Below are 14,941 nucleotides of genomic sequence, written 5' to 3'. Positions count from 1 at the left end.
GGGTATCGAACCCACGACCTCCCTCATGCCAAGCCAACGCTCTACTGGGTAAGCCACCCCTGTGCTGACCCTCCAGCTCCCACCGGAGACCCCCTACACGCCCCCGCCCCGGGGGTCCCCCCCCCCTCCCGCCTCCCGGGACGGTGCTTAGCACCGTCCCGGGAGGCGGGAGGGGGGGGGGACCCCCGGGGCGGGGGGTGGCCATTGCAGCAATCGGTGCTTTTTCCCCCCTGCATCAGACCCGCCCCCCCCCCGCAAAAGGTGGGCAGTTGAGGGGGGAGGTGCTGCACAGCCCCCACCCCTCGGGCATCCTCCGAAAGCACACGCGTTCATTAAAGAGAGAGGGGGGGGAAGGAAAAAAAAAAAAAAAAAAAGAAAAAAAAATGATGAGTCCGGTTCATTCACCCGTGGGAAAGGGGGGAGGGGAGGTGTCCGCGTACCCCCCCCCACCCCCACCGATGCCTTGAGGGGGGTAACAGGGGTCCGGGGGTGGCTCTCCCGGTTCAGACCTAGAGGAGGGACACGGTGGGACAGGGAAAGCCACAGCCAATTCACGGGGTGAGGAAAAACCCAGGGCGGGTGGGTGTTTCCCAGGATAGACAAAAAGCCCCGATTTGAGCCCAAAGTCCCCGCGCGCGCGTCGCCCTCGGCATCTCCATCCCGCGGAGACGCTCCTCGGCGGCCGGAGCATCGGGAGATGCCGCGACCGTGTCCCCACACTGCTCCAGAGAGCGGCGCTCTCAGTGTCCGGAAATCATAGCCAAGGCCCAGTTTTTGACGGCTAGGGTGGTGTTTTGCAGATAAATCCAGGAGGAATAAGTGAAGCTGGTCAGGTGCTCCCTCACGCAGTCCCACGACACTTCTCCGCTGGAAAAGGGAGGAGGGGGGGTTACACGCAGGGAACGGGCCGGCTCCCCCCGCCCCCCCCAGCATCACAAGCCCCGGGGGGGACACGGAGCCCCTCCAGCAGGCAGCGGTGCCCGAGGTCTCCCCAAATCTGACGTGAACCCCGAGCGCTGCCCTGAGATGTCCCAAATCCCCTGGGGATGGCCCTGCCCGGGAGCTCCGGCTCCCTGGTCCCTCACCTTGGGACAGGAGGGGACAAGGAGCGGGTCCTGCGGTGACGGCAGGCAGGTGCCCTGCCCGTGCCAGCACTGCCCGGCTGCTGCCCACCTCCCTGCGGCTGCAGGAGGGTGACGCTCAGCTCGGACACCCACAGGAGTCAGGGACGGGGGCAAAGAGGGGGTGGCAAACGCCACAACAGCCACAGCGCCATGTCCCAGCCCCCCGGCCAGAGCCAGACCAGGACCACCCCCCCTTCCCCGAGCCAGGACACAGGGGGAGACGCTGCTGCCACCCCGGGCAGGGATGGGGGATGCTCACTTGCAGGAGTCCAGGCAGTGCTGCCAGCCCCGCTCCAGCGCGGCGGCCGCGCACTCCAGCAGCGGCAAGAGGCAGCTCCGCAGCAGGAAGAGCAGCAGCTCCCTCACGCACTCGGCGAAATGCAGCAGCGACTCCGGCACCCGGGACTGCAGCTGCGGGGACAGAGAGCCGCGGCTGGGTACCCCGAGGAGCCCCGTGTCCTGGGTACCCGCGACGGAGGCTCCATTGAACCAGGCTGTCCTGCAATCGGCTGGGCATCACCCCCCCGCCTCCTCTCCGTGCTCCAGCCCTCCCCACATTCACCGCTCGGCTCACGCACGGCCCGTCTCCACCAGAGAGGGATGCTAAAGGCACCCCCCCCTTCCACCAAACCGCTGATTTTCAGGAAGGCAGCGAGTTGTCTTTGAGCTGACACGGTCACGCTCAGGGCTGGGGTAGCACCAGCCATGGCCGGGGGAGAACGGCATCGGAGACCTGCTGCCGTGCCTCCCCCTCCCCAGACCCACCAGCGCCGGGGGTCTCGCAGCTCACGGCCGGGGCAGGAGCAGCGACAGAGACAACGCTTTCCTTCTTTGGGCCTCCCGCCCCCCTGTTCCCACCCGGCAGGAGCCCCCGACACAGGCTCCTCAGCCTCGCAAGCCCCTACAGGCTGCGGCCATGCCAGCATCCCTCATCTCTCCCCCGGCGTCCTGGCACCGCGCATCCTTCTTACCCACTCGGTGACCCAGGGCAGGCTGCCGTGGGCCCAGGAGAGCAGGGAGGAGCACTGCTGGGACAGGGACAGGGCCACCTCGACGGTCTTCGCCCAAAGCAGCTCCAGCGGCGGCTGCAGGATGGCCACCGCCTGGGAGCCGCAGATGGGCAGGGTCCGCTCCAGCCACCTGGAAGAGAGCGAGCGCCGAGGGCAGCGCCAGCACCGCCACGGAGCCACGGGCACACGGCTACCTGGAGCCACTGCCACCGGCCAAGGGAAGCGGGGAACAAGAGCTGAGCTGCAAAGCCCTTCCAGGCAGAGCTGGGGAACAGCCCCCAGCAAAACGGGCTCCGCACAGAGACGGCTCCGCACCACATCAACAGCTTCACGCCACCCGACACACACTGCCGCCAGCGCCGCTGCCACTCACCGGTAGCCTTGGAGGCAGCAGTGGGAGACCTTCTGCCAGGCCACCTGCGAAGCCGGCAGGACGCCCGAGGAGCGGAGCAGGCGGGCGGAGGAGGAGGCTGGAGGAGAGAAGAGACATTCCCTGAGCAAACCTTTGTCCGGCGCCTGCGGGAGCCGTGGGCTCAGTCTGTCCCCGAGGCCTCTCTCCGGGGACGCACGGCCCGAGCTGCCCTGCACAACGGCTCGGGAAATGCTCTGGGATGGGACAAAAACTCAGAGCAGAGAGGAAAACCTGGGCTCGGGGGAAACCCTCCCGAGAGGGGACAGGCAGGGGGTCTGTCTGCACAACCTGCCGGGAACATCCAGCCCAACACAGCCCATGGGCAGCCAGCGGCACAGGCAGGGCTGTGGGGGCTTCCCTCGGGTCACGGATCGCCAGGGACGCTCCTCCACGTCTCTGCAGAGCCACGAGCAAAGGCACCACCTCACCCTGGAAGGAGCCGTGCATCCGGATGTCGTGCAGGACGAAACCAGCGGCGAAGACCAGGAGGACAAGCAGCAGCCGAGACCAGGGGAAGCCCTGGCCCTTCATCCTCCGCAGCAGCTCCTGGCAGGCGGGAGGACAAGACGAGGCCCCGTCACCGCGCGGCCGCACCGCCCTCGGGCTGCCCTCACCGCTCACCCCGCCTTCCCAGTGGAAACCAGTGTCATCTGCCGAGCAGCTGGGAGGATGGACAAGGGCCAAGCACCATCTGTCCCCGGCGTGTCCTGCAGATGCGCCGCTGCAGGGCCCCTGGCACGTGCCGGCGGCAGGAGCAGCCAACCACAACCCCAGCATGGCGCTGAAATCCGGCCGCTGGCTCACACCGGGAAACCGGGCACGTCCCATCCCATCCCGGGGCTCACCTTGCAGGCGGCATCGCAGGCAGCCACGTCCTGGTCGCTGCTGGGCCCTCTGGCCGCCAGCTCCTCGTTCGTTACCTTGAAGGAGCAAACCGTCTCCTGCAGCGACTGACGCACCTTGGGGAAAACGAGAGCTGCATCGGGGCCCTGGCACCACGTGCCGGCGGCACCGCGCACCCACACAGCCCAGCACCGCGGCGACGGGCAGGAACACTGAGGACCTGAGGGACGGATCGGACCATGGGGACACCTCCCGCGCTCCTGCGCTGAGACCAAGGGCTGCGGGCAGCGGCGGGGGGACACAGCGCTGGCTCCCCAGCCCGTAGGCACACGCGCCTGCTGGCAGACCTGGCTGAGCACACACAGGTTCCCCGGGGACGCTGCTCGTACAGGGACCTCCCGCAGCCGCACGCGTACGTTTGCCTCCCCACCCCACCTAATTCCTCCTTTCCACAGCTCCCACCTTCTTGCTGCTGCTGTCCCAGGACTCCAGCAGATGGTTCAGAAGCAAACTGCGGGGACAAAGAGGACACAAGGCTCGGTCAGGGGGACCCAGAAGTAACTCAACGTGCTCCTAAAGGCCATCAGGCTGGCGCTCGCCCCGCCGGGAGCAGGCACAGACCTGGACTGGGAGAGGTGCTTGGTGTAGAGCTGCCTCCAGACGCTGAAGCTCAGGGGGTCCAGGCTCAGGCACTGGCTCATGGAGGTCAGGAGCTGCAAAGGAGAGCACAGCAGGTCGTCACACCCAATCCTTGTCCCCAGCGTGACACGTGTGTCACTCGGTCTGGCGCATCGAACACACCCTGCCCCATCGAACACACCCTGCCCCGGGCTCTATGCCAGCAGAGCCAACCACCCCCCAAACCCACTGGCTCCTGGGCACCGAACTCAGGGGTCCGGCATTCTCAGAGCCTGGCTGCAGGTGGCAGGAGCCCTGGCTCCCAAACGCCATCCTCCCCGGAAGGTCCCACTCCCTCCCAAACCAGGACACGCTCCCACCGCGATCTCACACTGGCACCTGCCCGTTCCATCCTCAGCACGGTGGATCTGAGCCCACCCAAGTGGTGGCCAGTGCCCAGCCATGCCAGGTAGCCGGGCCAGTGGACAGCACAGCCCTGCGCCCACTGCAGCGGGTGGGGCAGGGAGGACAGGACCCGCTCAACTGTCCCCCCTCACTGGCGCACCAGGGCTACCACAAGCCATGCTGGCAGTCCTGTGGCCACGCACCCCCCGGCTCAGGGCTCACCTCTTTTTTCATGGCGGGAGGGCAGCTGGGCGTAGCTCGGGAGAGGAAGGAGGGGAAGTAGGTGTGCAGCGCCGTCTCCGGCTTCGCGCCGAACGCCAGCACCTTCAGGCGAGGGTAGAGCCGCCGCAGCTGCTCCTGCAAGCTGAGGGCAGACGGCACCGGGGCTGCGGCGAGCGGCCAGCGCGGGGACGGTGGAGCTGCAAGCCCCGCACGCAGCCCGCAGCGGGGCGTACCGGGGGGTGCCGGCATACCTGGGTGGCAGTGAGTTGTTGGGCATGAAGGCAAAGTCCAGGAGGGGGAAGAAATCCTTGGGTCCGATCATACCAAAGCCTTTGGTCAGGTTCGGGTGCATCCTGCGCGGTGGGAAAAAAAATTCCCCGTGAGCTGCGACAGAGGCGCCGGTGACCGAACGCAGGCCGGGAGGGAAGAGCCGCCCTCGTCCTGGCACCTGTTTCCCTTCGGCAGGACACACCGCTCCGGCACACGCTGGTTCCTGGCCCCATTGGCAAAGCACAGAGAGGACAAAGGGGGTTTGTGGGAGCCCTTCCCATGGACGGAGCCGGGGGCGGCACTCGCACCCGCTGCTGCCGTCACACACACGCGTTCACAGGCTCTTTTTCCCCCCTCCTCAAGAGCCTGCAGACAACAGAGGTCTGGCGGGCTGTGACTGGGGCTGCCGGTAAGTGAAACGCAGTCAAAGAAGAGAAACCAGATTGCAGAAAACTAATTAAATAACGGTTCAGAAAGACCGGGAGGAACTGTGAATTCTGGCTCAACGAACCTCCATAAAATCCTCTGGCAAAACCAAATGCACCGTTCCTGTTACTGTGAAGCAGGAAAAAAAGCTTAATAAAACCCCCTGAACCCTTTGGAAGGGCAGGGGATGCCCCTCGGTGCCTGCTGTGAAGCCAATCCTGACCTCCCCCGGTTCCAGCCGCCCGCGCCATGGCACCAAGCTCCCTTCCACCCTGGGTGCCGGAGCCACCGCAGTGACACCCAGCTCCCTTACACTGCGCCGAAACGGCAATGCCGGAGATGGTGGTTGCCATAACCAGTGCAAAGGCCAGCAGGTCTGTCTTGACCCCCAGTCAAACGCCACCCCCCTTCTCCTCGCAGGGACAAATTCGCCTGCCCATGATGGAGGACGCTGCCAGCGCCTCTCGCCGCAGCCAGGAGCCCCACTGTGCCTGTGCACCGCAGCAGCCAGCAGCAACGGCGGCCCTGCTCCTCGGAGCCCCGTCCCTCCAGGCACGGGCACCACCACGCTCTCCCAGACACGCCGGGGGCAGGAGATGGGGCACGTCGGCACTGGGGATGCCTGTCCCTGCACAGGGTGCCCACAGGGCTGCACCGGCGCTGCCGCGGCACCAGAGCACCCCGTCCCGCCAGCAGCCGGAGCCATGGGCAGCTCAGCTGCTCATCAGCCGTGGGGAGGCCACTGGGACGAGCGGGAAGGGCTCTGCCCCCCTCCACCACCCCCCTGCCCCATTTTAGGAAAGGCACCAGCAGTGGAGGAGAGGAAACCTGTGCAGAAACCCAGCGTTTCCATAGAGCCGCAGTGGAACCAGCGGCCACGGAGGCAGCAGAGGCGGCCAGGAGGTGCCACGACTGCTGTCGAGACACCGGACACAACAGGCAGCCAGCAGAGACCGGGGACAGCCCGACCTGCAGGGCACAGCCACCGCTGCAGGCTCTGCGGGGCCCGCACACCCGCTGCCGGGCACCCTCCCACCCACACCCCGCACCCAGCGTTCGCTCCTCTTAACGAAGACACCCCGATAACGGAACTCACATCAGCAGACGGTCCAGGTAGGCAACGGCGTACGGGGAGAGCGCCTTGATGCCGAGCACCGGGAGCATGACGCCGAGCCACACTGCGGAGAGAGTCGGGGGTCAGAGCGGGGAGCAGGGGGGCTGCGGCCGTGCCCCCACGTCCCAGGGGACACCGAGGGCTCTCCAGCCCTGCCACACGCTGCTTCCACCATCACGAGCGCTCCATCGCTCCTTTTCCCCACTCAAATCGCCCGGCAGATGGCGAGATCCCTCGGGAAGGGCCGCAGGGCTCTGCTGTCAGAGGGACGGCAGGGCGCCATGCTCCCTCTCTTTCCAGGCAGGACAATTCCTGCTGGCATCCAGCGATTTCCCTGTCCCAGCCGGGGGAAGGTGATGCCGAAAGGGCAGTTTCTGTCCCTGCGGAGGGGCCGCCAGGAGGCCTGAGCTCACCCTGCTGTACGGAACGTGCTTCTTGCAACATCTCCAGCTTCCCCGAAAATAATTAACCGCTTCACGCAGCTCCACCGTGTCACCACCCCGAACACCTCGTGCTGGTGCCTCAATAAACATTTCAGCACCGGTGACTCCCCTCCTGCGGTGGTGACCCACCTTTAACGTCTGTTGCTGAGGAACGGAGGCACGCACGAGGCGTAACGACCGGTCAGGAGCAGCCGGTGGCATCACGCCCCGCGGCGAGCCCCGACACCGAGGTGAGGGCACCACGTGGCCGGACTCAGTGATCATAGAACCATAGAATCCCCTGGGTTAGAAGGGACGTTTCAGATCATTGAGTCCAACCATCGACCCAACTCTGACACTACCCCATGGCCCTCAGCACCACGTCTGCCCGGCTTTTCAATCCCTCCAGGGATGGCGACTCCACCACTGCCCTGGGCAGCCTCTTCCAATGCTTCACAACCCTTTCCAGGAGGAAATTGTTCCCAATATCCATCCTAAACCTCCCCTGGCGCAACTTGAGGCCGTTTCCTCTTGTGCCATGGCCTGTTCCTTGGGAGAAGAGCCCGACCCCCCCTGGCTACCCCCTCCTTTCAGGGAGCTGCAGAGAGCCAGAAGGTCTCCCCTCAGCCCCCTCTTCTCCAGGCTGAACACCCCCAGCTCCCTCAGCCGCTCCTCACCAGACTTGTGCTCCAGACCCCTCACCAGCTCCGTTGCCCTTCTCTGGACACGCTCCAGCCCCTCAAGGTCTTTCTTGGCGTGAGGGGCCCAAACCTGGACACAGCCCTCGAGGTGGGGCCTCCCCAGTGCCCAGTCCAGGGGGACGGTCACTGCCCCACTCCTGCTGGCCACGCTGGTGCTGACACAGGCCAGGATGCTGGTGGCCTTCTGAGCCTTGGTCTCAAGGGTCTTTTCCAACCTGAACGATTCTGTGGTTCTGCTCCCAAACAGGTATCTGATGGGCCTGGTGTGCCCTCGCTGGGGTGTCCCCAGGCGTCCCCTAGAGCCGTTTGCCCCCAGGACCCCCCCGGCACTGCAGCCCCCCTCCGGCGTTTCAGCAGCGGGACGGGGTGTTTTGAAGCAGACCCCGCGCCCCAGCAGAGACACCGCTGGGAGCCGAGAGACCCCCATGGGCAGGACCGGGGGCCGTCCGCCTGTCCCAGCTCTCACCTTTCAGGCCCTCGTGGAGGTCCGTGAATCCGGCCTGTCCCAGCGCCCAGAGGACGGTCAGGCATTTCGCTGGCCTGTTCTGGTGGGAGCGCAGCACCTCCAGGTACTGGGGGGAAGAGGAGACGCGTTAATTGAGACGAGCCTCACGCCAGGCGAGGCCTGGAGCCCCAGACCCCAGCCCCGGGGGAGCGGAGCTGCCAGCACCGCGCGGTGCCGGGGGGCAGCCGAGCCACGGCCATCACCCACTCGGCCATTTGCTTCGCAGGGGACGGACCCCAAAACCCTCGTTCCTGCCCCAGACAAGGGGAACGCGTCCCGCTCCCTCCGAGGGCAGCCGAGAGGCAGCACGAGCCTCGGACAAGGTCTTTAGAGAGAAGACATGGCGGGACATCAGCGCTTACAGCGGCTCCAGCGCACGTGGGGAGCAGGGGAGGTACTGGGGATACTGGTCCCTCTGCACCGCGAGCATGGGGAGGCACAAGGGCTCCGTGCATGGGGCAACACCGGCAGCTCCCACAGGAATTCCAGTGAACAGGAATGGCCGCTCCGGGGGACCCTCGGGGCGGGGGGAGCAGCAGCAGCAGCAGCGCCGGTTCACCCTCGGGAGCAGCTCACCTTGCCCAGGTTCATGGTGGCGATTTTGGGCCTGTCCAGGAGCACCGCCTGGATGCAGATCCTGTACCCGTGCAGAGACTCCCCTGGAACACAGCACAGAGGGGCCCCCTCAGCCACGGCACGCTCCGATCGCCCCCTCCCCCCGCGACACCCCCAGAAGGCAGAGGGTGACGACCCCCCGCCCCGCTCACCCGATAACGAACCCCCCACAGGAGCCCCACCACGGTGCCGTGGGTCCCACCCCCTCCTTGGCCACCCCCCACCTGCAGGAGCGGGACGGACCCCACAGGCCCTCGGAAACCCCCACCGGCAGCTTCCCAAAGCCCCCCCGGCCCAGCTCTGCCACCGCAGCGGCAGGCACGGCCCCGCGTCTGGGAGCTTCCCAGGGCTCCATTCCCCCTTGTTCAGGTTCAAATGAGGAGGGGGGTTCAGGGGACCCCCATGGCTCTCAGGTGCCATCCAGTGACCCCCTCCAGCTCTGCTGGCCCCCGGGATGGGCGGCGTGGCCACGGCAGGGGCTGGTTGCCCCCTCAGCAGGGGCTGGTAGCCCCCCAAGAAGGTCTGGATACCCTGCCGGCTGGTCCTGCTCTCCGGCACGGTCCCGCTGCCACCACGACTGTCTCCCGGGGCGCACCCATCTTTCATGCCAGACGCACTGGTCACACTAGCCCACGATGCCCCTCGGGCCTCCCTGTGGCAGCCCCGACCCTGCGGCAGCCCCGCGTCCTCCCGAATTACACACGAAGGTAACCCCCACAGCAAAGCAGCACCTCGAGCTGCCTAACGACTATTCCGTGCTGCTCCCCTCCGTCGTTTTGATCAGTTTTGGGGGTTTTGTGATGGAAACAAACACCCCGCGTGGGGCAGGAGACGTCTGACAGCGTGGTACGGAAAGGGGAATTTCAGGTTTGTGCCTGACAGGCGGCTGAAAGCCATCGCCGTGGTTCAGGACGCTGCTTCTGGCCGCCCAAAGACCCCTCCAGCACCGCGTGCCCGGTGCTGGGGGCACAAACAGGACAGGAGGGGACCCCCCCGGCAGGGCACACCCCCGCCACAGCACGGCAACTAACCGGCTTTCACCTCCAGAGGCAACCGTGCCCGATAACTCACCTGTGCCTCATCCCCGTGAGATGCACGTTAAAGCTGACACCCTGCATATGCTAACGAAGGTTTTAGAGCTCACGCTAAACATACCCGGCTACAGCACTCGTCTCTCCACCCAAATCATACTACGTGTCACCTAGGGGAGGGAAACCGCGTAATTTTGGGGATAAAAGGATGGAGAAAATGACTGTTAAATTGGGAGAGAAGGGACTTGATACCCGAGGGAGCAGCCGAGGGGCCGCGCTCTCTCCCTCCGCCCAGGCAGGGACGCCGTGCCGGGCCAGCGCCGCGCCTTCACCCTCTGGGGAACGGCACCCCCGGCTGTCGCACTACCGTTGGTTTTGCCAGCCTTAATTAATTAGCGCTATTGTAGTTAGTGAATTTATCAACGGCAATCTCAAGTCTGTTTCTGTCGCTCTCAATAAAATGTGATTTCGATTATTTGTGAATCTGATTCAGTTAGAGTCCTTTGGCGGGACTCTGACAAACCAATATCGGAACTGTTACTATTTTTGCTAGACTAATTGTGGTTATTTGTGAATCCGACTCAGTGAAAGTCCTTTGCTGGGACTCCAATAGTAAATCGGTGAAAGTCCTGGGACTCTGACGGACAAATATCGGAACTACAGTCCTTTTAACGCGCCGCACGCCACAGCGTGCCCCTCAGAAGGGCGTTTTCCACCACGTACCCTTCGGTCTGCAGCACCGTGCCGGGCTCGTACCGTCGCCTGCCCCGGCTCCTCCAGCCCCAAGCCCTCGGCAGCACCACGCCGACGAGCCGCGGGGCAGGAACAGCCCCTCATGGCACACGAGATGCACAGAAGGAGTTTTCCCTGTCACCCTCTCGGCAGAGGAGCTCAGGAGAGCTCCTAAAACGGCAGCAGCATCCCCGCGGTGAGACAGCCCTGGCCCAGGCACAGCGCAACGGCATGTCGGTGCCCCAACCCCGCACCCGCCGCGTCTCACCTGGGGTCTTGTCCAGCTCCTGCAGCATGGTATAAACGCAGTGGTCGAAGAAGAGCTCCAGCACGCTGGAGGACCTTCCCAGCAGGGCCCGGATGATGCTCCTCAGCTCCTTGCTCACCAGGCAGTACGGGTAGTCTGGAGCAGCACACGGGAGGAAGAGTTTGAGCGTCCCTTTGGGAGACTTTCAGGCACCTTGTCCTCACACACCACACCCTCAGCCAGCGACTTCTTTCTCAGTTGTTCTACGTTGGACCCATCTAACTCAGCAATAAAGGGCTGCTTTCTGATTAACGTCGATGCTGCGCGACATACGCAGCTTTTGAGGAGATATTCTGCTCTTTCACCCGCCGCCACCCCCCCGCCACAAGTGCTCAAAGCAAGCGTAGACCAACAGATCCTGCAGAAAAGGAAAATCCAGACAGAATCTCTCTTTCAAGACGAGTGGGGAAACCTGCGAGCGCTTTCCTGAATTGCCCAGCAGTAGGCACAGGTCACGCGTCCTTATGGAAAAGGGGTGACCGCGGAAAGTCTCTAATTTGCCAACTGCGTGGACAATATTACTGCCTTATAGTCCAAGGAAGTCAACCGTAGCGATACCCAAAATCAAGTAAATAATGCCAGTTTTATTTGTTGAATAAAAACCAGTCTTGTGCCTTTTCCATTACCAAGCTTCCTGAGACAGTTTTGGCACAGGAAAAAAAGACTTTGGAGGGGGAGAAAAGCAAAGAAACACCCAAACACCTCAGTTTGCGGGGAACGAGCCCGGACTGTGGGACAGGCTCGACCTGATTTGTCTCAGGTGAAAACAGGAGATTTCCCCCCCCCGCCCCACTTTCCCATCTGTGACTGGTTTGGTCCTGTCTGCTCCGACGTTTCTAAAAACCGCATCTTTAGCCAGCCGTCCTTTAACCTGTACTCCCAAACCTGTGCAAAATAAGCCTGGCAAAGCACGCAGCTCTGAACGCCTTCCAGCCTCCCGCTGGGGCAGAGACGGCCTGACTCCATGATCTTACGGCTCTTTTCCACCCTAAACGGCTCCATAACGTTGCCTGGGAGGGGCGGGGGGCGGCCAGAGGCTGCTCCTTCCCGGGTGCCATCCCGCACCGCTCCCTGTGCCCGGCTACCCCGTCACCCCCCCACCCCCAGGCCACAGGGAATCGCCGGCCCCCCAGCTCCACGACGCAGAGGGGACACCCCGGAGCCCCCCCTGGTTGCAGGGCACTGACCGTGGGCGTGCTGGCTGAGCGTGGGGTCGCTGCGGGGGGCCTGCAGCTTGTAGTTGAGGTAGCCGGCCAGGTCCTTCACCCAGACGGAGGGGTTCTCGGGGAACACGCTCATGCTTTTATCCAGCTCCTTCTGCAGATCCGCCAGGTCGAGCTGGAAGCGACAGACAGACCAGTTCAGCCCAGGATGCGCAGATCCGGTCAAAAAGCACAGAAAGAAGAAAGTTAAACTCAGCTCCTACAGGGCTGCTGGGCCGGGGGGGGAGAACACTCCCCACCTCCATCCCCAGAAGGCTGCCCTTCTCACACGGAACGCCCCCAGCCCACCACCTACGGGAGCACTGGCCTGGAAGCGGCATTTAGTTTTGTAGCGGAAACACGTTTTCTGCAGATTCGCGAAGACTGGTACGCAACAAACCCCCCGAGGGCGCCGCAGGAGCCCTGGGGCCAGCGGGGAGGGAAGGACGGGCTGCGCCGGCATGGCCGCGGGGACGGGCGCTTCTCCCTCCTGGGGGGGTTTTCCTCGCCCCACTCCTCAGCTTCCCACCGGCTCTGCCGCTCCAAGCTCCCGCGTGCCCCACGGCGAGCATCGCCCGGGACCAGCCGGCACTGCGCAAGACTGCCGAGGAGGATGTCGGCGTCAGCATTGCCAGCGGCTCGCTCGGGGCAGCAGCTTGGAGAGGATCAGCCTGGCGTTATCCGCACCATCAGGTCACGCCGCACCCAGCCTCCCAAGGAGAAGAGAGCCAGGATCATCAAGCCCCACACGATTAATGACCCGCAACCAACACACCGTGAGCACGGACAGCAGCTCACGTCCCCTCACCTTCCTCCTCCCGCGCTACCTGTCGCAAAACACGCTTATTGCCTGCTTTTACACCTGCCAGCTCGCAGGGAGAGGCACCCTCGTCGCTTCAGGGAGTTCAGGGGCCTCAGGAGGCTGCGCAAAGTTTTGCAGGGTCTAACGTTTCTGTACGCACTGATTTCAGCCACAGCACGGTATCAAATCAGAGCCGGGCACCTTCTGTGGCACGTTTACTTCAGCCACCATTTTGCAAAGGGGAATAAGAAAAAAAAAAAAAGAAAAAAAAAAAATAGCTGCCACTACATCAAAAAGCTAAAGGACGCTGTCAGTGAAGCTGATGGAGCAGGAGTCGCACATCGGCATTTGCCGCTGCGGAGCCGTGCAGAGCTCACAGGGCGGCCACACGTCAGCCCCCGGCCGCTCTCCCTGGGGAACATCTGCCCCGACACACACAGAAACATCACGTAATTCTGCTCTGAGCTGTCCCTGCGCAGCGGCGGGGTGTGGAGAAGTGCTTGTGCCCAGCAGAGCGGAGGAAACCCCCGGCACTGCGCAGGGGATGGAGGGGCTCTGGGCAGAGGCGACATGGGGTGAAGGCGGGGAGCTGGGGGGGCGATGGGGGAGCGCCACCACGCAGCCGCTGCCTCAACAGAGCTAACTTGGGGTTCCTTCCTAAAAACCCGCCGGTGCTCAGGCAGCAGAACGGGCGGGAGGAGGACAAACGAGTTCTACAGACCCACGTGAAGCAAGGGAGGGGGAGCTGCGGGGACGGCCCCCCAGGACCTCGGCCGGTACAACAGGGAGGAGGTTCCAACAGCAACGCGTTCTCAGGATTCCTCCCAGACGGGGAGCGGGCGAAGGAAGAAACCAGAAATTCCCTCCCGGCCACCTCCCGCCGCCCCGAGTCCTGCCGGCAGCGGGAGAACGGCTTTGGGCAGGGGCAGCACCGGCCACTATTGGCTCCACTCCCACCCTGGGCCACCCGCAGCCAGCAGTGGGCAACAAGCCCCGGGGCTCTCGGCCAGGCACACTCACGGCTCTCAGGGCTTCCTCCAGCGAGCGGCATTTGCCCGGCTTGGTGGCATTGGCCGGTGGCTTCTTGGTGCTCTTGGTGGCGTGCTGCCTGCGGTGCGGCTGCTCCGGGGGGGCCGGGGCGGGGGGCACCTGCTCCTTGTTCTGCTTCTTCAGTGCCCGCTCGAAGCCCAGCTCGAAGATGGTGTCGGAGGTAGCGATGGGGGCTGGGGGAAGGCGGAGGGGGCTCAGAGCACCGACCCGGGGGGACGGGCACGGGGCGCCATGGGCAAACCGGGACCGAGCCCCTGTAGGAGGAGGGGGGTCAGGCCCCCCCAGGGGGGAGCCCCCGGCACTGCTGTGCTGGCCCCGGGGCTCTGCGGGGACAATGGCCCACGGCCTCACCGCTCCCGTGGGGTGGGTACCCCGGTGGGGCCCGCACCCCCGCGGTGGGCCCCACACCCTCGCAACGGGACCGGCACCAACCCGGTGGGCCCGACACCCCTCCCGTGGGCCCAGCACCCCCACAACGTGACCGGTGATACCCACCACGGGATCGGTACACCACCCCCCCTCAACGGGACCGGCACCCTCAGGGGCTGGCATCCCCCCGGTGCGCCCGGCACCCTCCCGGTGGGCCCAGTAACGCTCCCCACGGGCCCGGCCACCTCCGCTACCAAGGGACCGGCACCCCCCCGGCCGCGCACGGGGCTGACCCCTGCCGCCCCACCGGAGCAGGCCCTCCCGGAGCACCCCCCGCCCCACCGGGACACCCCAGCCCCGCCGCACTCACCGGCCAGGGGCAGGGCACGGGCGGCGTTAGCCTCGCCCAGGGCGCGGCGGCTGCCGGTGGTGCCACCCGCGGGCCGCCGTCCCTTGCGCACCACCTCCCAGCGCCCGCCCGGGGCCGGGCCCGCCGCCGCCATCGCCGCCGACACCAGGGGAGCGGGAGCGGCGGCGCCGGGCGGGGCGGGGCGGGGCGGGGCCGGGCGCGTGCGCCCGCCGCCCCCGCCGATTGGCTGCCGCCGCGCACACGGGGCCCCACGCGGCTGCTGCCACGTCGCCGCCCCGGAGGCGGGGCCAACGCGCTCCGCCCTCCACCCGGGATTGCCCCGCCCACGGAGAGGCCCCGCCCCGCGCTGCACCGCTCCGGACCGGCAGGGGCGGGGTCTTGCTGAAAGGAG

General features: G+C 65.3%; 1 protein-coding gene across 1 annotated transcript; it reads right to left on the bottom strand.

Annotated features, from left to right (window-relative positions):
- Positions 1 to 375: 375 nt before the first annotated feature.
- TMEM214 (transmembrane protein 214) lies at positions 376 to 14,736 on the bottom strand. Its single transcript, XM_074578412.1, has 17 exons — positions 14,551 to 14,736; positions 13,782 to 13,984; positions 11,945 to 12,095; positions 10,719 to 10,853; positions 8,649 to 8,731; positions 8,034 to 8,139; positions 6,427 to 6,508; positions 4,886 to 4,987; positions 4,635 to 4,776; positions 4,011 to 4,102; positions 3,852 to 3,900; positions 3,392 to 3,505; positions 2,975 to 3,092; positions 2,508 to 2,604; positions 2,096 to 2,264; positions 1,384 to 1,535; positions 376 to 867 (listed from the first exon to the last, which is right to left on the bottom strand). Exons 1-17 carry the CDS (start codon positions 14,681 to 14,683, stop codon positions 741 to 743), a joined length of 2,055 nt encoding a protein of 684 aa, XP_074434513.1. The 5' UTR covers positions 14,684 to 14,736; the 3' UTR covers positions 376 to 740.
- Between the last annotated feature and the right edge of the window lie 205 nt (positions 14,737 to 14,941).

Source organism: Larus michahellis, chromosome 3, assembly GCF_964199755.1.
Source record: "Larus michahellis chromosome 3, bLarMic1.1, whole genome shotgun sequence".
NCBI classification, from domain to species: domain Eukaryota; kingdom Metazoa; phylum Chordata; class Aves; order Charadriiformes; family Laridae; genus Larus; species Larus michahellis.
Note: the sequence above shows the minus strand (reverse complement) of the source record. Positions and strands in the feature narration are given on the sequence as shown.